General features: G+C 36.9%; 1 protein-coding gene across 1 annotated transcript in view; it reads left to right on the top strand.

Moving 5' to 3' along the window:
* Window positions 1-26,283, top strand: part of WDR64 (WD repeat domain 64) — a gene marked incomplete at both ends in the record, with an annotated part of 149,248 nt that overhangs the window by 36,093 nt on the left and 86,872 nt on the right. Inside the window, 2 exons of the mRNA XM_082666678.1 lie at window positions 17,100-17,179; window positions 23,435-23,574. Of these exons, the coding sequence (XP_082522804.1) occupies window positions 17,100-17,179; window positions 23,435-23,574 (220 nt within the window). The remainder of the gene's footprint in view (window positions 1-17,099; window positions 17,180-23,434; window positions 23,575-26,283) is intronic.

The raw sequence follows: 26,283 nt of genomic DNA, 5'->3' as shown, positions 1-26,283 counted from the left end.
ATGACTTTTAAGATACCACTCCATGAGAGAAATCATTGATAAACTGGACTTCGTTCAAATTAAAAACTCTGCTCTGAAAAAGACACTGTCAAGAGAACAAAAAGACAAGCCATAGACTAGGAGAAAATATTTGCAAAACACATATCTGATAAAGGGCAGTCATCGGAAATATACAAACAACTCTTAAAACTCAACACTAAAACAAACAACCTGATTAAAAAAATGGGCAAAAGATATGAGCAGACACATCACCAAAGAAGGTATACAGATGGCAATAAGTATATGAAAAGATGTTTCACATTCTACATCATTAGAGAAGTGGAAACTAAAATCACAATGAGATATCATTACACACCTACTAGAATGTCCAAAATCCAAAACGCTGACAACCTCAAATGCTGACAAGAATGTGGAACAATAGGAACTCTCATTCAGTGCTGGAGGGAATGCAAAGTGGGTACAGCCACCTTGGAAGACAGTTTGGCGGTTTCTCACAAAACTAAACATACTTGCCATATGATCCAGCACTAAAAAGCACTAAAAGCACTAAAAAGAAATAAGCTATCCATGAAAAGACATGGAGGAACCTTAAATGCATATTACAAAGTAAAAGAAGCCAATCTGAAAAGGTTACATACTGCATGGTTCTAACTATATGACGTTCTGGAAAAGGCAAAACTGTGGATAGGCAATTAAAAATCAGTGATTGCTGGGATGCAGGGGGAGGGAGGGTTGAATAGGCAGGGCGCAGAGGATTTTTAGGGCCTTGAAAATACTCTGTATGATACTATAATGGTGGACACATGTCATTATACATTTGTCCAAACCCACAGAATGTACAGCACCAAGAGTGAACCCTAATGTAAACTGTGGACTTTGTGCGATTATTATGTGTCAATGTGTAGGTTCATCAATTCTAACAATTGTACCACTCTGGTGAGAGATGTAGATAATGGGGGAAGCTATGCATGTGTGGGAGGGCAGGAGCATACGGAAAATCTCTGTAATTTCCACTCAATTTTTCTGTGAACCTAAAACTGCTTTTAAAAAATTGTCTATTAAAAAATGCACTGAGCCACAAATTAGAATCCGATTTGCTGCAACAAGAAGCGAAAGATCTTCTTTAAACTTTGTTTTAAGGATGAAACTGGAGGGCATTATGCTAAGTGAAATAAACCAGACAGAGAAAGACAAATACTGCATGGTATCACTTATATGTGAAATCCAAAAAAAAGTAGAACTCATAGAAACAAAGTGTAGAACAGTCATCACCAGGGAAAGGGTTCCCTTTCCATAGGGAAAGGTTCATAAAAGTTTGGTAAACTTTCATATAGGTTTTTATAAAACCTATAAAATGTCTGAGGATCTAATGTAAAACGTAGTGACTATAGTTAACACTGTATTGTATAATTGAAATTTGCTAAGAAAGTAGAATGTAAATGTTCACACCAAAAAAAAAAAAAAAACATGTGAGATGATGAATGTGTTGATTAAGGGGCATCCTTTCACAATGTGTATATATATCAACTCATGTTATACAGTTTCAACATCTTACGATTATATATCAAAACTGAAAAAATGGGATAAAATACAACAAAACACTATGGGTAAAAACTTAAAACTGCAAAACCCTTACCTAGTGATTCAATTCCATTCTTAAAACTTACTTTCTCAATTGTAATCATTTTCTTCTGAATTTGTTTTTCTGTTTAAAGAATCAGTGAGTTGAAATGAGACAGTGTCTTGCTTTCTTTTTCTCTTTGCATTTAGGGTACAACTTTAAAAAGTTCTGGGAAAAATAGTAGAGAGACAAATATGACCCCCTAACAAAACACAAGTGATAGATACCTCCTAGGTCCTCTTGAAGTTTTAGTGAAATTCACAAAAAAATGGAAAACAAAAGATAGCCTTTGCACATACAGAGCTAGAATTTCTTTAAATTCCAAGGCTTTTAATTTAAGCAATGGAATAACAGAAATTTAATGAAAGATGAGAATATCACAGTCAGTCAGATGACTGACTACCTTAAGTTTTCCTGGAAGCTGTAGTCTTCAGGAAAAACACATATTTCCCCTTACGTAGAAAAAGGTGAAAATGTTTATCTTGGTGTAAAACATATTACAGTGAGAGATGATTTAAAAATTTTCTTCAGTACCTTAAAAACAATTTCATTTCTTGACACCACATCTGACACCACAAATATCATTTCTATGTTTTTGTGACATAATTAACTAGCTAGTGATTATACTCTGGCATTTTAAAGGAATACATTTCTGAAACATTTAATTAAGAACTAGATGCCACCTTATTTCCAGTTTGATTTTATACTATGTTGGCAATTCATGATACAGTCATAATCATAAGGAAACATTGTGAAAACATATACAAATATAATATGTCCTCGTGGTGGTATAGAAAAAATATATTCTGCTTCAACATCCAGAGAAAGGATTTTTATTTGCAAGATATACAAACATACAACCATGACTTCCACAGAACAAATACTACCAGTACACTTACCAGGGTAATTCTAACAGTTTATATGGCAACCAGAAAGCTGTATAAGGTAACGTAGTTCAGCCATTAATCCAGAACTGTATCAATTATTCAACAAATATTTACTAAGTCAGAATGTGTTAAGAACTGTGGACAATACAAATATGTTTAAGTCGTGGCCCCTGTCTTAAAATGCTTAAAATCTAAGTGGGAAGACAAGAAATATAGACATAAAATCAGCAGTATGGTGCAGCCAGCTCATGTCTGGAATTTGGCCGACTTATTGTTAAACTCTGCCATGATTAAAATAAGCTCACAAATCAATTATATTGAAAACAAGGCAGTAAATACTCAAAACTCATTACTTCTTATATATTTACTACATTTTACTATTACCTATGTTCTTGAGGGTTTTATGTCCTGAAGAACACAGTGCTATATAATGGTGTGCAACTCTGTATCTTTTCCTAACTCCACGTTAAGAGATGTCCCTTTGCTGGTTTGAAATCAGCCATGAGAGAAATATTTGTACCATGGAAAACAGCAAATGTTGTAAAGCGATGGCACACTACCATCTCTACTTTCCTGTCCCCAGCTCAATGAATGTTAAACGTTTATCAGCACACTACTACTTAGGATAATTTGCATTGCAAAGAAGAGCAAGTTAAAGGCCAGTTGACTGGTTTAGGATTATAGACATAATAGGAGTTCAGAAAGGGAAGTGCTAAATAATGGTCCTCCAGCAAGCCCATAGAGATAAGAACCAGAAGTCTTATATAGGAGACTATGTAAAGTAACTTGCCAGTGATTTCATTACACAAGAAAGTTTAAAGCAAACACAATAAACGTGCCTAGGTGGCTTTTGGATGAATGAAGTGGCTTTTTTTTTCCTTCTTAAAGACTGTCTTTACATTGGTATGTTTAGTTGCCTATTGTCAATCTAATATTACAAAATAGAAATCAAAAATTGATCTGCACAATATTGACAGGCGCTACGTTCCAGTATCCTTCTCTCAGACCTCCACGTCTCACCATATCAGCTTTTGAACACTCCAACTCGCACTATACCGACTCAGTGATGTTGCTGAGGTCTCTGATACCTTTATCTCTCAGTAGATTGAATTTTATCAGCCCTTTCCTTGACTTTCTTCCCTTCCTACCTGACTGGATCCCAAGTTAATCATCTGAGTTTGTATCTCACCAGCATTCTTCCTTGATTTATACTCCTATCTGTCCAACATATCGATCAGCAAAATCCCAACCCTTTTGCTCAGCAGAGCCCTTAGCCCAGTCTCCCAATCCTTTTACATACCTTTGATTAACCCCCTCTTATTCCTCTCAGTGACTATTCCAAACTTCAACTCCTTTCACCCTCCACCGATGTCCTGTCCTTCCATATGATCAAAACAAAAAACAAAACAAAAAAAACCCTGTGGCCTCAGGAGTAATTCCCCAACACCCCAGATCTTTTCAGAATTTTCTATATCCACACCCAGCCTTAAGTCTTTTCTTTTTGTTTCAGAGGTTGGTAACACACCTTCCATTGGCGACCCTGCACTTAACTTCTTCTCCAGGATCTTGCTACCTCAGTTTCTCCCACTCTCTCATTTTCAACCTAAAATGCTCAAGTCTCTTGTGATCTGAATAACGCTTTTCTTGACTTTTAGTGTCCTTTGATCTATCATACTACACCTCTTCTGGAAAGAGTACTCTACATTCACTATCCCCACTATCTTGACATTACTCATTCCCTCTAAAATCCTCTCTCATATAGCCTCCCAGCTACTACTCTACGGAAAAGACTCTCAAATTGGCCAATGATGTCTACATTGTCAGACCAAAGGAAATTAAACTTGAAGCATTCAGCATTTCTGATCTCACCCATCCTAAAACTCTATTCTCTTGGCTTTTGGGAAGCCAGAGTTTTCTCCCGGTATCTTACTGTCTGACCTTTTCCCTTGTGATTCCTCTTTTTGTGTCTGCTCTTTTTGCGGTGGTATTCTGCAGAGTTTTGTCCTTAGCCAACCTTAATTGTCACTTTCTACTCAATTCTTGGGTTATGTTCCTCTTCTCCAACATATTAATACCTGTATACTAATGAAAACCCAAGCTATCTTGAATGTTGGACGTACGTATACCTACTCACTATGTCCACCTGGATATCTCATAGCCCCTTAAATTTCACTTCACTTCCCCCACTTTTTAATCTATGCCCTTTATAGAATTTAAAATTTTTCTTGGTGGCACCATGATGCATCAAATCATCTAGGCAGAAATTTAGCAACCCCACATGACTCCTTTTTCCCTCAACCCCTAAAAATCGTCAGTCACCAATTTGTCTATATTGCCTTAAAACTTCTTGTTGAATTTATTTTATATTCTGTATCTCTATTGTCCTAGGCTCTTCTCTCCAACTACCCTCTTGTCCCAATACTCTCCCAAACTATTCTTGTAAGGATGATATCCAACCATCTCAATGTCCTTCACATTTCTCCATCACCTGCCACAGCACTCCCATTATCTGGTTCCTGTTAACCTCTCCACTTCATCCACTTCACTGCTCTTTACTACCTTGTTCTTAGGTTCCTGTTATCCTGTTACTCTGAACTTCTTGCTGATCCCTGGATACTGCATGTTGGGACTTTGTACATGTTCAGTGCCTGAAATACTCTCTCCACTCTTCCTCTTAGTTCTTCTACCTCAACTTCCATAATCCTGTGGGGTTTTTTTCTTTTTTTGAGAAGAGGGAAGTTTTTTATTTTTAAAATTGTTTCCAGTTTTTTGAGATATAACTGACCCCGTAAATCCTTTAAGGATCAAGTGATACCAACTCTAGGAAATTTTCCTGACCTCTCCCAGCAACCTCTTCCCCAGCTGCGTTAGGTACCCTTTTCATGCTTCAGTCTTTGTACTTATTGCATTTTAATTATGTTTAAGGATGTGTCTTTCCAAGACACTAAGCTTGTTGGTTTTTTTGTATTCAACAATCTCTTTCTGATAGTCCTATAATTTGAACAAAACTACATAGATGACTCCAGAAGAAGCTCTAGAGCAGGAGGCTGAATATTCACTTTTTTTTTTTTTTTTTTTAGCAAATACTTATTGGTTAGTTACTTTGTTTAAAGCACTGTATTACATGTTGGAAATTTAAAGATGCATAAGACTAGGTCTTTGCTCTCATGTCTAATGAGGGAGAAAGGAAATAGATTCCCAGAGAGGGTGATAAGTGTTATGATATCGATTTAAGAGAGTTGTATGGGAGCAGAAGAGAGTTCTCAGAGCATCTTAAGGTAGGATGGGGGTGTGGATAAAAATTGAGGTAAGCTTCCTGAAAAGGAATGTCATGCATACTGAGTTTTGAAGAACTGGTAAGAGTTAGCCAGGTAAAGCAGTTGCAGGAGAGTAGAGTTGATAAATAGTCACATTAAAGAAATGACATTTATAAAGGCACAGAAGTGAAGAAGAAGATGGTGAATTCTAGAAACTGTAAGTGGTTCAATATGATCGGAACAGAGAGAAAGAGTTGGGAAAGATGAGACTGGATAAGCAAAACATGAAGAGACCTGCATACCATGATAAAAAGTTGGAATTTTAACCTGACGGCTACAGGAAGCCATTGAATACTTTAGAAAGAAAAGTGATAAAATTCGTGTTTTTGACAGATTACCCTAGCAGCAAAGTGGGGAATGGATTGGGGAAAGGCAAGTTGAAAAGAGGAGACCAATTGGGAAGATATGGCAATAGTTTAGAAAAGAAATGATGGGGGTTTGAACTGAACCAGTGAAAGTAAGGATGGAAAGAGAACAGATTCTCGTATAATTTACAAGAACTGGTGACCTACTGGATGAGAGAAATAAAGGAAAGAGAGGAATCTAAGGTTCATTTTTTCATTCTCAACAATATTTAATGTATGCCTATTATAGATCGAAAACTGTTCCAAGAAATGATATAATGGTATACAAAAAAGACTAACTCTCTCCTCTCCTGGAGTCATATTCTAGTGGGAGAGCAAATAATCAAATGAACAATACAGACTTAGGTGAGTAGGTGATGGAGATGAAGGAGCATTATGGGATAAAGAGTGATGGGAGGCAGTAATCTTGACAGGATGGTCACGAGAGACTGCTCTGAGGAGATAACGTGATCAGAGATCTGAGTGAGGTGAAGAGCAAATCATCCAAAGATCTAGAAGAAAAGCATTAGAGCAGCAGACACCAGGCTCAGTTTGGGGGAACTATATACGTGGCTGTGCTTTTCACTATGAGAGAATATAAATAAAGGAATACATTTGCAAGGGAATTCTAGATCATGCCTGCCACTTATTCATTGTCCAAGAGTCTTGAGCATGTTTTTTTAACTTATTTGAACCTCAATAACCTCATTTATAAATAGGAATAATACTAACTTTCTTAGCTCATGGGATTTTTGTGCTACTCAAATAAGCTGAAATGGGTGAAGGTGCTTTGAAAACTAAAACCCCTTAACAACTGAAAGTATTATTATTTGCTTATAGATATTTAAGGTCTTTTGTGGAGACTGGATTTTTAAAGAACACTGATTTCCGCATGCTGCCAAAATCTATGATAATAATAAATACTCTAACACTGCAAGAAAGAAAAGGCACAAGTTTTCCTTTGGGAACAATTTGTATGGGCCAATATTCCCTTTTCCAAGTATTAGGATCTGTCAATCAGGTGGTGAATGCTTGTATTAGGTCTTAATGAAATGTTAATAGGTACCTTCTTTTTGTCAGCGAAAACATGCCCTTCAACTGACATGATTCTAGGAAGATATAATTCCCTTTTTTTTTCCAGTGACGTATCCTCAAGAGCAGAATTGAGTTAGTCACACTCTTATTCCTTTTTATTTATTTATTAACATCTTTACTGGAGTATAATTGCTTTACAATGGTGTGTTAGTTTCTGCTTTATAACAAGGCGAATCAGCTATACATATGTATCCCCATAACTCTTCCCTCTTGTGTCTCCCTCCCTCCCACCCTCCCTATCCCACCCTTCTTGGTGGTCACAAAGCACCAAGCTATCTCCCTGTGCTATGTGGCTGCTTCCCACTAGCTACTGGTTTTACATTTGGTAGTGTATATATGTCTATGCCAATCTCTCACTTTGTCCCAGCTTACCCTTCCCCCTCCCTGTGTCTTCAAGTCCATTCTCTAGTAGGTCTTTATTCCCGTCCTGCCCCTAGGTTCTTCATGACCATTTTTTTTTCGATTCCATATACATGTGTTAGCATACAGTATTTGTTTTTCTCTTTCTGACTTACTTCACTCTGTATGACAGACTCTAGGTCCATCTACCTCACTACAAATAACTCAGTTTCGTTTCTTTTTATGGCTGAGTAATATTCCATTGTACATACGTGCCACATCTTCTTTATCCATTCATCTGTTGATGGACACTTAGATTGCTTCCATGTCCTGGCTATTGTAAATAGAGCTGCGACAAACATTGTGATACATGACTCTTTTTGAATTACGGTTTTCTCAGAGTATATGCCCAGTAGTGGGATTGCTGGGTCGTATGGTAGTTGTATTTTTAGTATTTTAAGGAACCTCCATACTGTTCTCCATAGTGGCTGTATCAATTTACACTCCCACCAACAGTGCAAGAGTGTTCCCTTTTCTCCACACCCTCTCCAGCATTTATTGTTTCTAGATTTTTTGATGATGGCCATTCTGACTGGTGTGAGGTGATACCTCATTGTAGTTTCGGTTTACATTTCTCTAATGATTAATGATGTTGAGCCTTCGTTCATGTGTTTGTTGGCAATCTGTATATCTTCTTTGGAGAAATGTCTATTTAGGTCTTCTGCCCATTTTTGGATTGGGTTGTTTGTTTTTTTGATATTGAGCTGCATGAGCTGCTTGTAAATTTTGGAGATTAATCCTTTGTCAGTTGCTTCATTTGCAAATATTTTCTCCCATTCTGTGGGTTGTCTTTCCATCTTGGTTACAGTTTCCTTTGCTGTGCAAAAGCTTTTAAGTTTCATTAGGTCCTATTTGTTTCTTTTTGTTTTTATTTCCATTTCTCTAGGAGGTGGGTCAAAAAGGATCTTGCTGTGATTTACGTCATAGAGTGTTCTGCCTATGTTTTCCTCTAAGAGTTTGATAGTGTCTGGCCTTACATTTAGGTGTTTAATCCATTTTGAGTTTATTTTTGTTTATGGTGTTAGGGAGTGTTCTAATTTCATTCTTTTATATGTAGCTGTCCAGTTTTCCCAGCACTACTTATTGAAGAGGATATCTTTTCTCCATTGTATATTCTTGCCTCCTTTATCAAAAATAAGGTGACCATATGTGCATGGGTTTATCTCTGGGCTTTCTATTCTGTTCCATTGATCTATAGTTCTCTTTTTGTGCCAGTATCATACTGTCTTGATTACTGTAGCTTTGTAGTATAGTCTGAAGTCAGGGAGCCTGATTCCTTCAGCTCCATTTTTCTTTTTAACCTTGTATCCCATTCCATTTTTACTTATGTGCAAACAGACACACGCACACACACACACACACAGAGATGCAACCATTCTTTGGGTTTAATAAATCTTTTTATTTATATGTTTTGTTCAAAATGAATGTTAGTATGTATTTTTTTATTTATGTAATATTATTGTAGGGAATTTAAATTCCTCCTCTCTACAGTGTTCTGTAGATTTGGTACTCTGTAGCTGTAAACACTTAAATTATCTAGAAGGTTTTCTTTTTCATACTTGCCAGTACTTTCTGGTCTTAGGTCTGAAGAGCATCTATTTTGCAATAGGCAGGAGTTTGTCTTTAAGCTCAATTCCAAGCTTCCTAGTATTCACCATATCTCCTGGAATTTGGCCCAAGAGGGTCAGGAAACTGTGAGACAAAAATATACAAACTCAGCAAATAATGATCATTGATCTATTCTGTCAAATTCTGGCTGACTTTTCATCTACTTCCTTGGGTCACTCTCCTAAATCTAGAAGCTAAAGAGATTTCTCAAGTGATACAGTGTAATCATGTTTTCCAGAACTGTCAGTGCCATTGAAGAGTCATTTCAATAGAGAGTCAAGTCCACTCCATCCCTAGATTCATCATATTCTTATCTCTGCAATTTCTTATGATAAGTCTTAAGCTGAGACAGATGAAACTGCATTTATACTAATTCATAATTGGCCAGTTGTTAAAATGGAAGCCAGTACAGCTCCCAGAAAGGCAGGAAAAAACTCCTCTCAAAAAAAATTTTCCATTTAAGAAATGATTATCATTCTGGTCATAATTTTGTATGGTAATTTCACAAATGTACCAGCAGGAAAATGAACATATGCTATTAATATTGCCATGTAAAGAATATTGGCCTATTGCAAGACATAAGTTGAACCATTAACCCTTTAATAGCTTGGCAATTCCAAGAGATGAGCAATTAACTACTTAGCATTACTCTTTATTAGTTACCCAGCTTGGAGGCAGATTGTAATATTAGAAAGTATGTAGTGGTTCTCAGTAGGGTTGCTATGGAGCCAGTCAGAACTGGTTTCTGTCTGGCACTCAAGGCTTTGTGACCATTGAACACGTTACCATTAGCTCTACTTAGTCTCAGTTTTTCCATCTTTAAATGGGAATGAATATACCTACCTCGTAGTGTTATAAGGTATGTAAAAATTAACCTAATTTACTCAGGTAATGTGCCTAGCTTAATGCATGGTATATATAGTTAGTGCTCAATAAATGTAAAAGTTCCCCTTTTTGTTTCCTTAATAAAGATACTGAAATACATCAGACAATGAATTTTAATACTGAGATCAGGTGGAGTTACTGTAGACCTGTACTGGTTTGTGCTTTGTGTTCCCACTTCTATAGTAAGGGTCAGAAAATGGCATGTCCCATGTTCAGCGGGCCATCTGCTTTTGTAGCATCTGCAAACTAAGAATAAGTTTTACATTTTTAAATCGTTGAAAAAATCAAAGAAGAGTAATATTTCATGACCCATGAAAATTATATGAAATTCAAATTTCATTGCTCATGAAGTTATATGGGAACACAGCCATGCTCACTTGTTTACATGTTATTTACAGCTGTTTTTGTGCTACAGTGGCAGAGAGTAAATAGGAAAGTGTAAAATATTTATTATCCGGATCCTTAAAGAAAAAGTTTACCATACTCTGATCTGAAGTTTTCTATTGCACCTTCTCTTGTTCTTTGGGAATGGGTACAATATGGATTAATCACAGGCAGTAACCCAGAGTGAGGACCGCTATCTAAAAAAAATACCTTTACCTGAGGCACGCAAATTTCCTGCCTTACATCATTAAGGAGGAAATAAAAATGACTTCTTCTTTGTCCCCTGCATTCCTCCCATCTACCCCCACCCCAAGGGAAGATAAGAGAGGATACAAGCTTGCTCAATGGCCCTTCACCTTTAGCAATTACATGATCCCCCGGAATGCTTTCCTGTCTGAGCATCGTATTACATTCAGTGAATAACCCTAATTATGTAACGTTCCATCTGATTACCCTGCTTCCCTCTCCAGATCAGAGCTCACAAATTTGTGTAACATTAGCAAGGAAACTAAGGTGAAGTATGCTATGATTCAGGCAAGGTCTTTTGATAGTATAGTGTTTGGATTTTTTTTTTTTTTCATTTTGAAGAAATTATTAGAAAATGTTTCTCCTTCAAAAGTACTATTATCTCAGGGAAAATTTCAGAGGGAACTTCCCAGAATCAATATATTTCTATTCTGTGTGACTCTGAAAACTGGTACAGTATTGTCAACCAGTGGTATTTTTCCCTGAAGGGTATTCAAACATATTTATTGGGAGCCTTCTGTGTTCAAAGGCGCATGGTATCTACATTTTATTTTGTTATGGAATGGACAATATGGGCCAACATTGTACATAAGACTATGAGTCTAGTGCTATCTTGGTGTGGTCACTGTTTAGAGGTGGGTCCCCCTGAGGCATCCTAGACAAGAGGGTGGTCCCCCCCAACTCCTGGCCTACCACCCCATCCCTGAGGAGGGACCATGGTGTGGAGGACCTGAGCTCAAGTCCAAACACCAAACCAGATATCTCACTGCACTGTAAGATGTTGAGTGAAAACTCTCTTCATTCTTCAGATGTAAAATGCTGTGGAAATACTAGTTAATATTATCATAACTTTCTCAGAGAACACTCTGGTATGTACCAGTTAGAGTAAATTACACCTAGTTACAGAATAAGAAAGCAACCTGTTTAAAACTATGCAGTTGAATATGTATATAAAATATCTGTGAAAAGCAGCTCATCTTTTAAGTTTTTTCCCAGTTGACATCAATTATATGAATTTTTTGAATTTTGATTTTTTTTGAATCAATTTTGAATTTTTTTGAATCAATTATATGAATTTTGAATTTTTTTGGATCAATTATATGAATTAGTTGCAACTGGCTTTATTGAAAGACACAGTTCATCCATTTCTGGTCCATTTAATTATGTGGGCCAGGAAAATAGATTAATTTTATCTAATGGGCAGGTATTTTAAAAAAACAAAAAAAATTTAATGGGAAGTATGTATGATTCCCATTTTACATGCTGAGACATTGATGTAAAAATGTTTGATAGATCCATAATCAACTAACAGGGCATTAAATGTTTCTTTTCCTGCTATCTTAGAATTTCAGCTAAAGTTCCATTTAAAGAAAGATATACTAAACCATCCTCACAGAATTATTAGAAGGTAGTCAGACCAGTCCCATGACTCTTATCAGTCACCCACAACAATGAAGAAACAACAAGCAATTCTAAAATAGTTGAAAAGGAGGATGCAGTTACCTAGCTGTGGAACTATGGGCAATGCTGAGGCATTTGGTCTGCCATCCCCAGGGTGAGAGTGGAGGTGGTAGAGAGTTTTCCGCACCTCAGGCCGCTGGAGGAGAGCTCCAGGAGAGCCAAAAAAGCAGAGAAATACATCTGGCTCCCCAGGGGCTACTTGCTGAGGCCCCAAAGGACACAGGCTCACCTTAGGCAAGTTTGACAGGTGACATATGCACATTATGACCACTACTTGCTTCCCCATGGGGAATTCTGAAGGCTGCAGGCTGGACCATATTATGACATGCGGCCCTGAGCACTTTTGCCTTCATGTGTCCCTCCCACCATAACGCTCTCAATATGGCACGTTATTTTTGATATAATTTTAAAGACTTCAACTTTTTTAATGTTTTAGGCTCTAAAAATTTTAGTTTTTCTGATATGAGAAAAAATTAAAACACTTCTCTTGACCCTAAACTTAAATTTTTTCCTTTGATTTTAAGAACAATTAGAACATTTCTGTGGGCCCCCAAAATTACTGTGGGCCCTCAGCTCTGCCCCTGCTGTGCCTAATGCACACATTCCTACCTGGCAGGAGGGACCCAAGACAATAGGGTGGGGCTGCATTCAGGTTGACACTGTCCTGCATGACTAGCCTGTGTGAATTTCCTGTGGGCCACAGTCAGTGGTTTAGCAGGAATTTCCCTTTCTAATGGAAACTGGTCCAAGAAGACTTGCTGCTGGGGCACGATGATGTACTAAGAGACTGTGTTTGGAGACAAGGGTAGAAGAAAATAATGACTTCCCAGTTTATACCTAATCAAGTTCAGTTCATTCAGTCAACCAGAAAAACATGTCATTGGCAAAAGTGTAAATAAGTCACCAGAGATAAGTAGAAACTACTTCTTATCTGGAACGTTTAAACATTTTCAAAATTCTAAATTCTGACTTTAGATTTATGTTACTGAATTAGGGCTGCTTTTCATGAACTGTAAATAAGTAATTTGAATAAATTAGGACTACAGTTTACCTTTGCATTAGCTAGTCAGAAAAATTACTACTATAAACTAGATATAATTTTTTTGGAAGAAAAAATCTTTTAAAATATCTTAGAGGTATCTTTTTACATAGAAGTAGTATAATCTATTCCTGTTTATTTAGTAAACTTCCCACTTAGGACTTAACAACTGATACTTTGTTTTACTTTTGAACTTTAAAACAAAAAGAGCTATTTTTTTCTCCTCTAAATGATCATTCTCACTTATCAAAATTGGAAATTTTGTCTAAACTATTGCTATTTTATCATCGTGTATGTTTTTTAAAATATAGGAGCTGTCTCATTCAGAGGTTGCAGACTGGTAGTCTCACGAGCTAAATGCAACCTGCAAATGGTGTTTTGTTTGGTAGCATTTACAGTCATTTATTTGGTTTTGTTAACTGACTCTGGGCCTTGGCTCCCACTTTCCACAGGACATGCACTCTCCGTGCACTCCCTGTAGTTTCCTAGCCAGCCCACTTCGCTCATATAGTTTACCTGCCTGGCTCCTGTACACATCTTAACTAATGAACACTCTCACCTCTGCTATCACAGTTCACTGATATTTCCTCTAGGCCAGTGCTGGACATTCAGTTTGTACTCAGTAAATTTTGTTGAGGCCCTACTGAGTGCCCCCCAAAATTCTTTCACAGGCCTTGTTGTCATTGGGGAATTTCTCTCTCTTGGTTACTTCCCTTTCAGAGTATACTTTTAGCTCACTATGCCCTCTCCCCAACTCCTTTGCCAACTGCAGACATTATTTAATACAGAAATCTAATGCTTTAATAATCTTAGGTAAGACAGGAACAATTTTCAAACATACTATCCCGAACATTTCCAATATGGAAAGTCTATAGTCAACAACCTTCAATGAATCCATAAATTCAGATCTATTTCTCCCACAACCCTCTAGCTGCTCTAATTTCACTTCTTCCCCCACACGGGGGGAGCTACACTACTGATTAGAAAGTACAATGAGTCATTGGAGTCTTTGTTCATGTACTTTCCCCTGCCCCAATCCAGGGGCCACTGGTAACGGTTATGCAGGTTGTGTGCTGCATAGTGCTGGCCACCACCTACATAAGCTATGCAGTGGCCTGCTGGACTCCTACCCAGCCACATCCACACAGAAAGCATAAAATCAAAGATTTTAAGTAGTAGAAGCTATTTAAGCTATATCCAAATCCTTGGTCTCATAAGTGGGGAAATTGTAGTTCAGCAAAATTAAGTGACGCTTCTAATGTCATATATTTAGCAACAGAATGTGACCAAAATCTAGGCCTCCTGACCTCAACCCTGGGTGCATTCTAAGTCCACTTCACCAGTTTGCCCTGTCAAGCTCCATCCATTTTATGGCAGGTTCCTACAGAAGTCTGCCCTTCCCACTACCTCCTCCTACTGGGGCTCCTGTTAAAAAAAAAAATCAGAAAGAGCTCTCATATTCTTTCTTGAAACTATCAGGAACCAACTCAAAAGCAGGGTGCATATACCCCAGAGGGAATGCAAGATGAGCAATCAGAAAGTGGGTAGAAATTCCCTTTCTTTTACATTTTTATCACATTTTTATTGCTGTTTGTTTATAATATACATACTATATTAATTGTGTAATATATGTATATAATTTACAAGTAAATGTTATAGGCATATATGTGAGAAAACATTTTGGAAAAAAATTTAATATGAATTTCTGAACCCCTTGAAGATTCCGATTTACTAAGTTAGGGATAGGATCAGGAATTTATATTTTAGCATCCAAAGTGATTCTGATTCCAAGTTTAGGAACCACTGCTCTAAGGTCATGAGAATTCCTGACCTAAGTAAAGAGGTTAATGAAGTTAACCTCTAAGTTAAGAGGTTGATGAAGTTGGATGTAGGGTTCTAAGGAATACTCTTTACCTTAGGTTTAAGGAAGAATAAAAAGTAACATAATTGGAAAAACTACACATGATCCATGGTTCCCAGTAAGAGCCTCTTATGTAAATTCCTGAATTTAGTTGAGCAAATTTTTTCTTCATAATTTTTCTGACATTAAACAAAGTTGTTTCAGCCAAATCTTATATCTGCATCTTCCCAAAGACTGCAATTCAGACTTCATTTACATGCTCTCTCATTGACTTTGTGATTGTGTTCTGAGAAATCTACAGCTTGTGTTTAATTCACATCCATTTCTTTTATAACCTAAATCCACGTTGGGCCCTTATAATGAAAATTTATTCTCACCTGAGGTTTAGGGTGATAATTGCAATCCAAGATGCTTCTGGGTATTGCCCCTTAGGTTTATTATCTCAAAGATAACCCCAAAATATAAGCTACATAGAAGCTATGCTTTATGAGGCCCAGTTTTTGTAAAGAGCCACATTTGAAGAAGTGTAGTCTAGTGGGCAAAAAGAATTAAAAAGAAACTGCAATATAATTTAAAATTACAAATACATGTACCCCTTGACTTGCAATACCACTTCTAAGAACTTGTCTTTTAGAAATACATACATATGACATGGCACTTTTATAAGAAAGTTGCAGTATTATTTGTAATCACAAAAAATTTGAGACAGCTTGATGTCCCTCAGAAATTAAGTGATGATTTAGTCTTATAAAGGAATACTCTATGACAATCAGGAAAAAGAATGAGAAAGTTTTTTACCTACTGATTTGGAAAGATCGTCAAGATATATTATTAAGTGAAAAAACCAAGGAACAGAATAGTATATATTACCATTTTATTTATGAAAAAAGAAAAGAAAAGGAAACATACAAGGCAAGAGGAGACTAAGGTCAGGTGCTTTATGCCTAAGGGAAAATAACATGGTACTAGACTAGAAAATAACACAAAAGACTTTATTTATTTGGTGGGGGCAGGAGGGTGGAGTCCAGGAAAGGCCTTTCTGAGAAAGTGGTATTTAAGCTGACACTTACAGGAGGGTGTCTGTTAGTGTGGCTAGGATCCGGGGAAAGAAAATCTTTGGCCTGTGCAGAAGCTCTTGAGGAGAAAGAGAGTTCAGTGAGGCCAGAAAGGAAGCTAAAGAGACCACATGGCTGGATCCAGGGGAAGAGGAGGGCATGGAGTGAGCCTGAAAAGGTGACAAGGACCATCCAGCACCATATGGGCCTGGTGGGCCAGGTGAAGGAACCTGGTGTTTCTTAGAGTATCAGGAGTCCACTGGAGAAAAGTGATGTGATCCAACTCATGTTTTAGAAAGATCACTTTGGCTGCAACTTGACAACAGGATTTGGAGTGTGATTGGGGAAAGAGAATGGAAAATAGTAGAAGCTGAGAGATTAGCAGTTTATTGCAGTAGTTCCAGTGAGAGGGGATAGAGAGTTGAACCAAGACATTGTGGCGGAAATGGGAAGAAGTGGTCAGATTTCATGTCTATTTAGGAGGTAAAATCAACAAGACTTGACAGCAAGTTGGATGTGGGTAGTGAGTGAGGGGGAAGTATCCAAATACATTCCTGCCATTCTGTACTACACTCATTTAGCTGAGCAATATACTTTCTGGCTTAAGACGTGATATATCTCTGCCCAGCCTTAACATCAGCACAACCGCAACTCCAGGGTGGAGGAAAGGATTTCTTTTTAAACAGAAACAATGCAAATGCTGCATTAATATCATATTATGGAGTAAGTAGATTCTGTGGGTCAGTAAGAATTTAATCTTTGCTTATAATATTTTCTGTGGGTAAATGGATTCATAACAACTTAGAAGTGAGCCTCTTGAACACAATCTATTTATAAGTTGGAATTAGCTTTATAAGGAAAAATATACAAGCTTTATATCTAATTTGTGTTTTGCAGGCCTGTCAGAGAGTTTTCCATGCCAAGAGGAGCAAACACTTTTTGTTACAGTAGAAAAGCAAATGTGATTGTCACGGGAGGTAAGAGGGCATTTCATGTTACACAGAGATTTTCTACTTTGCAAACAGTGCTCTCCTTAATTAACACAGTTATAGAGTTTCATACCGTTATCGCATTTTACTGCTAGAGAAAACTTTTAGAGAATGTTAAAGTTTGTATAAAGTCAAATCTGTCATTCTTTTTCTTTGTGGCTTTTTGATTTGGTGGCACACTTAGAAAGGCCTTCCCCAGCCTGTGAATGTGTGAAACAAATTCTCCCATATTTACTATAATTTTTTGTTTGTTGTATATTTTACTTTTAAATATTTAATCTCTCTAGAACTTGTTTCAATGTGTAGGAGCATGAATTCCTAGCCTGGGGCCCATGTGTGGGCTTTAAGGGAGTCCTACAGCCCCTGCGGCTGAATGCTTGTGTATCTATGTGCATTTTTCTGGAAAGAAAGTCCAAAATTTTATCAAATCCTCAAAGGAGTCCCTGACAAAAAGGTAAAGAGCCAATGGTTTAGCATTAACAGAGAAGAGGACCAGGGATAGAGTGTTGAAAAATACCAACATTTAAGGCTAAGATTATCTGCTGAGAGTAGGAGGAAAGATGACAAACATAAGAAACTTGAGGGGAAAGGTGATGGACTGAAATATTCTTCCGGCCTCAGACTCCTTATCTATCATACTGAGGTTCTAAGACTGTGATGGCTTTCAGCCTGGGCTCTGTAGTCAGACTGCCTAGGAACAAATCCTGGCTCTCTTACTGGCAAGCTGTATGGCCTTGGATAGGTTATTTAATTCCTGTATGCTTCAATCTCACCTGCAAAATGGAGCTGATAATAATACCTACTCGTAATAGTATTATAAGAATAAAGTACTTACACAGGCAGGGTCTTGCACGTAATAAGTCTTCAATCCAAATTTGCTAATACTGATGCTAACAATAACAAAAAACCACACCTACTTCATATGGTAGTGTTTAAGATTAATTGAGGTAAGGTATGCCTGGCACATAGTAGGTTATCAATAATTATTAATTCAATTCATTTACAACAGTTAGGCACAATCACTTTGATCAACTTATACAGGTTTTGTTGGAATAAATTGAAATCTTCAGTTCATTAGGAGGCTGTTACAGAAGTCATGAGTGAGATGGTGAGGGTCTGAGTTATTGTAGGTGCTCTAGAAAAAGAAAAGCAAGAGTCAGTCTCTAAGACATGGAAAAATAAATTATTCATAAGACCTGGAGACAGAATGATATTGGGGATTAATAAAAGGGAGCAGTCAGCTCCAAGTTTGTAAGGAGGGAAACATAGAAGAATAGCAGTTGCATTGATAATTACATAGAAATTGAGAAGAGGGTGCTTATATGGAGAAAGAATGCAAACAAAATTTCAATTTTGAACTTAAATACTTAAATATCAAGTGTCAATTAGACATCTGAGAGGATATTCCTACTGGTGATGGGTAAAGATCTGGCTGGAGATAGGAGCTGTTAAGGACTCCGTAGGCTACCTGTGTGTTGGAGAAGATGAGCTTCCAGAGGCTCCTCAAGGAGATCAGGGTCACCTTAAAGGAAACAAGGGACATGTAGACTTGAAAGATGTAAATGAGCAAAACAGAAACCCAAACAAATAAACATCAAGAAAATGGCCTATACTGGAGATCTGAACTTTAAAAGAGAAAAAAGATTTTAAAAAAGAAGAAGAAAGCCCTGCCATCAAAAACATCAACAAATATACCATTTGGTAAATGCTTAGAGTACACATATTCACTAAAGGAGGTGAGATGTTAGATGAATAAGTAAGATTTCTTCAAATTTCTTCTCCCAAAACGCACACAGCAGGAAATATTTGGTTTCCTACAAAGAGTATCCTGCCTCAGCCTTGAGGTACACATAATGATAGCTGCACTTTCACTTCATGACAGGGTAATCTCCTTTGAGGACACGAAGTTAATTTTTTTTCAAGTACACTGTGCATTTAAAGTTTATACTTAAATCTGTCCTCAGCTTTGGGCCTGCCACAACACTTACTTAAAATTAGATTGTGGTTCAAATCTTATTTTTAAAAATTTTGTTGTAGTCTACTGGAAAGCAAAACTAATGAAAACAGTGAACTAGAAGATAGAAGAACTGGGTTTAGTCATAGCCTGGCCACTAACCAACTGTATGATTTTCAACAATCACTTAATCTCTGCCTGGTGCTCATTTTCCTTATCTGGTAAAATGAAGAAGTTGGACTACATAAATTTTAAGATTCTTTTGAACGTAATACTCTGATACTATTGTTTTAAAAACTTCCTGTTCATGGGAGATAAACTAAATTGTCCTTTTGAAAAATTGGAGCCGAGTTTTCCAATTAGATGTTATTCAATATATAACCACAGCTTCGTGTATTCAGAAAAACAAAGCATTAACTGGTCACAAACCTACATTTCAGTTAAAGACATCAAGAAAAGAAAGAAAGGTGTCTGGATAAGAACCTGAAAAGCAATATGTGGGAGTCACGGCTTAGACTGGGGGCAAGTTTCCTGACACTCAATACTGATGATTCTAAGCACACACAGGAATCCAACTCTTTAAGCTGTACTAATTAAGGCTATCATGTAGAGAGCTCCATAATGAGATCTATAACACATAAGGGAACAGAAGAAATACTAAAATCAGATGTTTTCAATAAAAGAAGTAGAATGCTTGTATCATAATTTCCTGATCCCCCATTGCCCTTTCCTGACTATCTTCGCTCATTACTTGCTTGGTCCTGGCCGGAAGTCAGAAGGAGGGAGTAGGTGAGGGAAGGAGAGTATATTGGTGGTGAGAGAGTAAGCAGCAAAATTGCCTGAGAATCAGATTGCAGTGGATGCTGCATTCACCTCAGCTTGTCTTCAGTTAGATAAAAGCAATGACTTCTGTCCTGCTTCAACCTGAGCCCTGCACACAAAGCCTTTGAAAAAGTAGTACTTAAATACATGGCTACAGTGAGATTTGATTTCTAAAATCTGATTGTTCTGAAAGATGTGCTGTCACATTAATCTTAACCAATTCCTTTGGACAACCTTCGTTCCCACACAAAAGAATGCAAAACATAAGAATGGACCAGGGCTTCCCTGGTGGCTCAGTGGTTAAGAATCCGCCTGCCAGTGCAGGGGACATGTGTTCAAGCCCTGGTCCAGGAAGATCCCATAGGCTGCGGAGCACCTAAGCCCGTGCACCGCAACTACTGAGCCTGTGCTCTAGAGCCTGCGAGGCATAACTACTGAGCCTGCATGCCACAACTACTGAAGCTCATGTGCCTAGAGACTGTGCTCTGCAACAAGAGAAGCCACCACAATGAGAAGCCTGCACACTGCACCGAAGAGTAGCCCCCACTCACCACAACCAGAGAAAAGCCTGTGAGCAGCAACGAAGACCCAACGTAGCCAAAAATAAAATAAATTTAAAAAAATAAATTAATTAATTTTATTTAAAAAAGAGAAAAGGAACAGACCAACTTTTGTATACTTTGTAGTCTTAAGTATTTTAATCAGTTCTGGAAAAAAAAATGTGTTTGGTAATGTTTTGGGACTCAAACCACTTCAGTGCTTATGGATTAAAACATTTGACTCTCACTAACCTCAGTGTTAATTATTATAAGATCCCCATTTCAGCTTTGAAAACCTGCTAATTATAGTGTTTCTAGCACTCTTCCAAAGGCAAGAAAACATTTAGCAGTATGACTGACAAGCAGCTAATTCTTTTCACCATGTGTAATTTATTGAATTGCCACAGTTATGGAGCCTCTGTTAGTAGAAAATGCAAATCCTCAATAACTGAAAACACATTTTTCTCAGGAGAATACTCTTGTTGATTGCTCCATGTGCAGTATGTAGCAGCTGATGACTCAAAATATACTCTAAAAGCAGATTTGCTAAACATAGTTGAATGTGTTAAATGTGCAGGGACGTTTGATGAGCTTGAAAAAACAGAAGTTCTTGCAGAAGGAAAAAAAAAAAGCCAAACCAGGACAAGGTATTTCCTGAGCATTATTTTGTTGCACATCAAGAATTTTTTACCCAATAGTTGTCTCTACTGGCCATTTTAAGAATTAACCTCCTAATTTGGAAGGTCTAGTATATAAAAACAATTATCTGCCATCCCAACTATCTTGGGGACTCTGCATGCATTTGTTCATGTTTCATTCAACAAACATTTATTACACAGCTGCTCTGGACTAGACATGGTAAACCTCATAAAGATCAGGTTGAATTTCTAATATTCAAGGATTCAAAATCTAAAGTACAAATAAGGCATGTTTATAGATAGCTATAAATTGGAGCATGAGACAGCTGATTAATAATAATAATAATGCAGTTGAAATACTGTATGCATTTAGAGGTTAGTATTGTGTCCCTCTGTACATTCTGGGTCCAAGAAGTAGCCACACAGACTATATAAGGATTTCATTACTATCAATGAAAAGCAAGCAGAGCTGGAAGACCTCTGGTAGTAGATAATAGAGAACCTCTGGAAGATTGAGTTTCCTTCACAATGCATATTGAACAAAGTCCTTAGTTTAAAAGGCCTGGACATTTCTCAGGTGGCAATCATCTATTGAATCCTTCTGCATGTAATAGACAAGTCATAGATTTTCTTCAGGGAATAGTGGTCTTATCCTTCAGGAGTGACAGTGCCCATTTCAGCAGTTACCCTAACATTATCTAGGATGATTTATGGGCCTGAGGCTTAGGGTTCTGAACATATCTGAGAAACGTGACACTTCTTAGCCATAGACAGTGAAAAGCAAATCAGGCAAGATACTGCATTATTGGAATTACTCAGTTTTAATCATGTAACTGATAACCAATTTTACTGGGTCTAAAACAGTACTTTGTTTTATATCTGCTAATTGAATTGTTTGACTGTATCTTTTACCCATGATCTATTATAATTTTGATATTAAAAACTAAAACTTAATAAAAATTTTATTATCATATATGTTTATACACACACATCTAGTTATATCATAAAAACTGACAGCTATTCACCAAACCTATATTATCTCTTACTGGATATACAGCTAGACTACATTTCCCAGACTAGAAAGTGCATTCAATATAGCATCCTGCAATTTCTTGATAAAAATACATTTTAAAACAGTGATTTTTGTATTTGGGCAACATTTATAATATATTTTTATTTGTGTATATTTTATGTGTGATAGTGATTTTTTTTGTTGTTGAGAAAAAGTATTTTCTGAAAATAATTCAAAGTATTTAAATATAAATGGGAAAATGTTATTCTTTTTTCCCCGTTGCGGAGCACAGGCTCCGGACGCTCAGGCTCAGTGGCCATGGCTCACGGGCCCAGCCCCTCCGCGGCATGTGGGATCCTCGTGTCTCCTGCATCGGCAGGCAGACTCTCAACCACTGCGCCACCAGGGAAGCCCGAAAAATGTTATTCTTAACTCTGAAAATAAAAAGTTTATTCGTGGGACTTCCCTGGCCATCAAGTGTTTAACACTCCTCACTACGATTGCAGGGGGAGCAGGTTCGATCCCTGGTTGGGGAACTAAGATCCTGCATGCTGCATGGTGCGGCCAAAAAGAATAAAAAAGTCTATTTGTAAGAGAGAAAAAGAAGTTAACAGTGACAACCTATAGGGTGTGGAACTAGGGATTATAAGGGAAAAGAGGACATTTTTACAATAATAATATCCTTTCATATTGTTTAAATCTTTCACTATGTACCTATATGATTTTAACAATTAATAAAACTTTATCTATGCCATGATAGTAATTGCATATAAATTTTGTATGCTCATGAGTATGTGCTAGAAGGGAAGATGGAAAAACAAAAACAGCTGATTTGTTATAATGGTAAAGATTATGTGCAATTTTTCACTTCTTTTGATTCCTTTTATTATTATAATGCTTGCATAATTTTAAAATGTAGAAACAAAAGAACAGCTGTCTTAAGTACTTTTGGGAAGTAAATAAAGTATAAATAATACATTAATGCATGAATGAGTAGGAAAGTGTTAAATCAAGAAAAGGACTCATAGAATATTTATGAGAATTCACATTTATATATGTAAATACAATTATTAAAAAACAGTCTTGACAAGAAGAAGCAGATCCAAAACAAGGCTAGACTCTTAGCAAGTCAATCATAGACAACATCCTGGAAGAAACAGACTGTGATTTGATATTAGAAGAAAAATAAGGATATGATTAAGGGTGAGAGAGACTCTTTAAACTGTGACCACCTGCAACTCTGAGAAAATAAATAATCTTCACGCGTCCTTCTTTCAGGAGATGATAAAGTGCTCCGGTTGTGGCACCCCAATATCAGCACCAAGCCAGTGGGGAAACTTGTGGGGCACATGTTCAGTATCACCGAGATTGTAACAAATGAGACAGACCAACATGTCATCAGCCTATCTTCTGCAAAGGTAACAAAAAGAAAACAACAAAAATGAAACAGAACAATTCTTTCCCTTAAAATCAACTATTGGAAAACCTAGAATACTTACAATTTTTGACTGAAACGGCTGATAGTCACTGAGAAAAATATTGTGAATTTGGATAAGGAAATGATAAGTCACTGTGCTCTGTTTCTATTGATTTCAGCATAAGAAAGAACATATTTAAAGACAAGAATAAAAGTAATACAACATTAGAAAGAGAGCCTATCCTCAATAGTAAAACACAATATAGCCCTCCCATGATCATTAAAGACAGAAAAATAAGGATTTCTAGACATAGATAACAAACTTATGGTTACGAAAGGGGAAAGGGAGTGGGGGAGGGATAAATCAGGAGTTTGGGATTAGCAGATACAAACTACTATATATAAACTAGATAACAAGGTCCTACTGTATAGCACAGGGAACTATATTCAATATCCTGTAATAAACCATAATGAAAAAGAATATGAAAAACAATATATAATGTATAACTGAATCACTTTGTTGTACACCAGAAACTAACACAACATTGTAAATCAACTCTACTTCAATTTTTAAAAAAGCAAAGAAGGAACAAAGACAGATTTCTGTTGTTATTGCTATTACTACACAGTGTTTTAAATGTTCTAAATAATGTTATAAAAAAAGAAAAATGACTTACAACTATTAGAAATGAGGAGACTGCATATTTGCAAATAATGTGATTGCTGGAAAAATTCAAAAAGTTTTAGAGCATATAAATTTGGTAAAGTGGCTGGTTATATTGATAGTAGCAATTTATAAAAATAAATTTCTGTGTAAGAGCAGAAACAGAAAACAATGGTCAAAGGGATAGTAGCATTCACAAGAGCAAAAATGTATGAAATGCCTAGAAATAATCTTAACAAGCAATATTCACTATTAATATTGTTAACTATGAAGTTATTCTGAGGTACTTTTATTTAAGAACATGAATGTAGGGACTTTCCTAAATGGGAGTATTATACTGTAAAAGATACTCTCCATCAAATTAAGCTATACACTTAATGTTATTCAGGATTATTTAGACATTAGTTTGCCAAATTTAATGTAAAAGTGTTGACATAAAAGAATATCCTAGAAACTTTGGAAGATATGATTACAAGATGACACTTTCCCTATCAGATATTAAAAATTATAGTAAAGCCTCAATAAATAAAACAGAACAGCAGTCAATGCATCAGTAGACACATCTATGAAACAAAAGAGAAAATTCACACATGAGTGTGAATGGGAATTTCATATATGATAAAAGTAGCATTTTAAATCTGTGAGCAAAGGATTGTTTGTTCATTAAATGTTGGGAAAACTGATTAACTATATTAGGAAAAAATAAGTAATCAGATCATCATTTCACAATTAACAACAAAATGCATTCCATACGGATTAAAGATTTTAAATGTAAAATATAAAACCTTAGTAGTCCTAAAATTTTCCAGAAAAAAACACAGGTGAATATTCATGTAGCCATCAGATAATTCCTAGGCATAACACCTATGGCTGAACAAAAAAAATAAATGTGACTACATAAACATTCAAACTGTAAATTATTATAATAGCTATCATTTATCAAATGCTTACTAAGAGGCACACACTGTGCTCATTATTTTACATCACAACTTACTTGATGCTAATAACAACCCTGTAATTATCTCAATTTTGCACATGTAAAGGAAAATGACATCTAAATAACTTGCATTAAATAAATGTAGCCGGACTTCCCTGGTGGCGCAGTGGTTGAGAGTCCGCCTGCTGATGCAGGGGACACGGGTTCGTGCCCCGGTCCGAGAAGATCCCACATGCCGCGGAGCGACTGGGCCCGTGAGCCATGGCCGCTGAGCCTGCGCGTCCGGAGCCTGTGCTCTGCAACGGGAGAGGCCACACCCGTGAGAGGCCCGCGTACCGCAAAAAAAAAAAAAAAAGTGTAGCCAATCCTGTATCTGTCCTGAGCCCAGACAGCCTTCTTTTACCCATAAAAAAGGATAAAGAAAGACAGCAGAATGGGGAAAAATGCAACAAAAATGACATAAACTGGAATAATATTCTTAAACAAACAAAAAATGTTAACAAATCAGTAGGAAAAAAGGAGGAGGGAAGAGGGAGATGGCAAAGAATACAGACATGTTCACATAGTACTATTGGGGGTAAAGCTGGCAAAAATTCGTGGGCTAATAAAATAAATTTTTATTCTAATAAAATAACCAGGGGCTTCCCTGGTGGTGCAGTGGTTGAGAGTCCCCCTGCCGATGCAGGGGACACAGGTTCGTGCCCCGGTCCGGGAAGATCCCACATGCCACGGAGCGGCTGGGCCCGTGAGCCATGGCCGCTGAGCCTTCGCGTCCGGAGCCTGTGCTCCGCAACGGGAGAAGCCACAGCAGTGAGAGGCCTGCGTACAGCAAAAAAAAAAAAAAAAAAAAAAAAAAAAAAAAAAAAAATCATCATCATCAAAGTGCCCAGAGATCTATGTTAAAGGATATTCATTGTGCTATTGCTTATATTGGTTTAAAAAATAAAAAGGAAGGGAAATATTAGGGAGTGAGAAATTCAGTGTCTAAAAATAAGGCTTTTATCAGTAATTTATTTATTTTCCCTCAGTTTTACTGAAATATAATTGACGTATAACACTGTATGAGATTAAGGTGTATGGCATAATGATCTGACTTACATACATCATGA

The sequence above is a fragment of the Grampus griseus genome (genome assembly GCF_964374135.1).
Source record: "Grampus griseus genome assembly, chromosome: 1".
NCBI lineage: Eukaryota > Metazoa > Chordata > Mammalia > Artiodactyla > Delphinidae > Grampus > Grampus griseus.
Note: the sequence above shows the minus strand (reverse complement) of the source record. Positions and strands in the feature narration are given on the sequence as shown.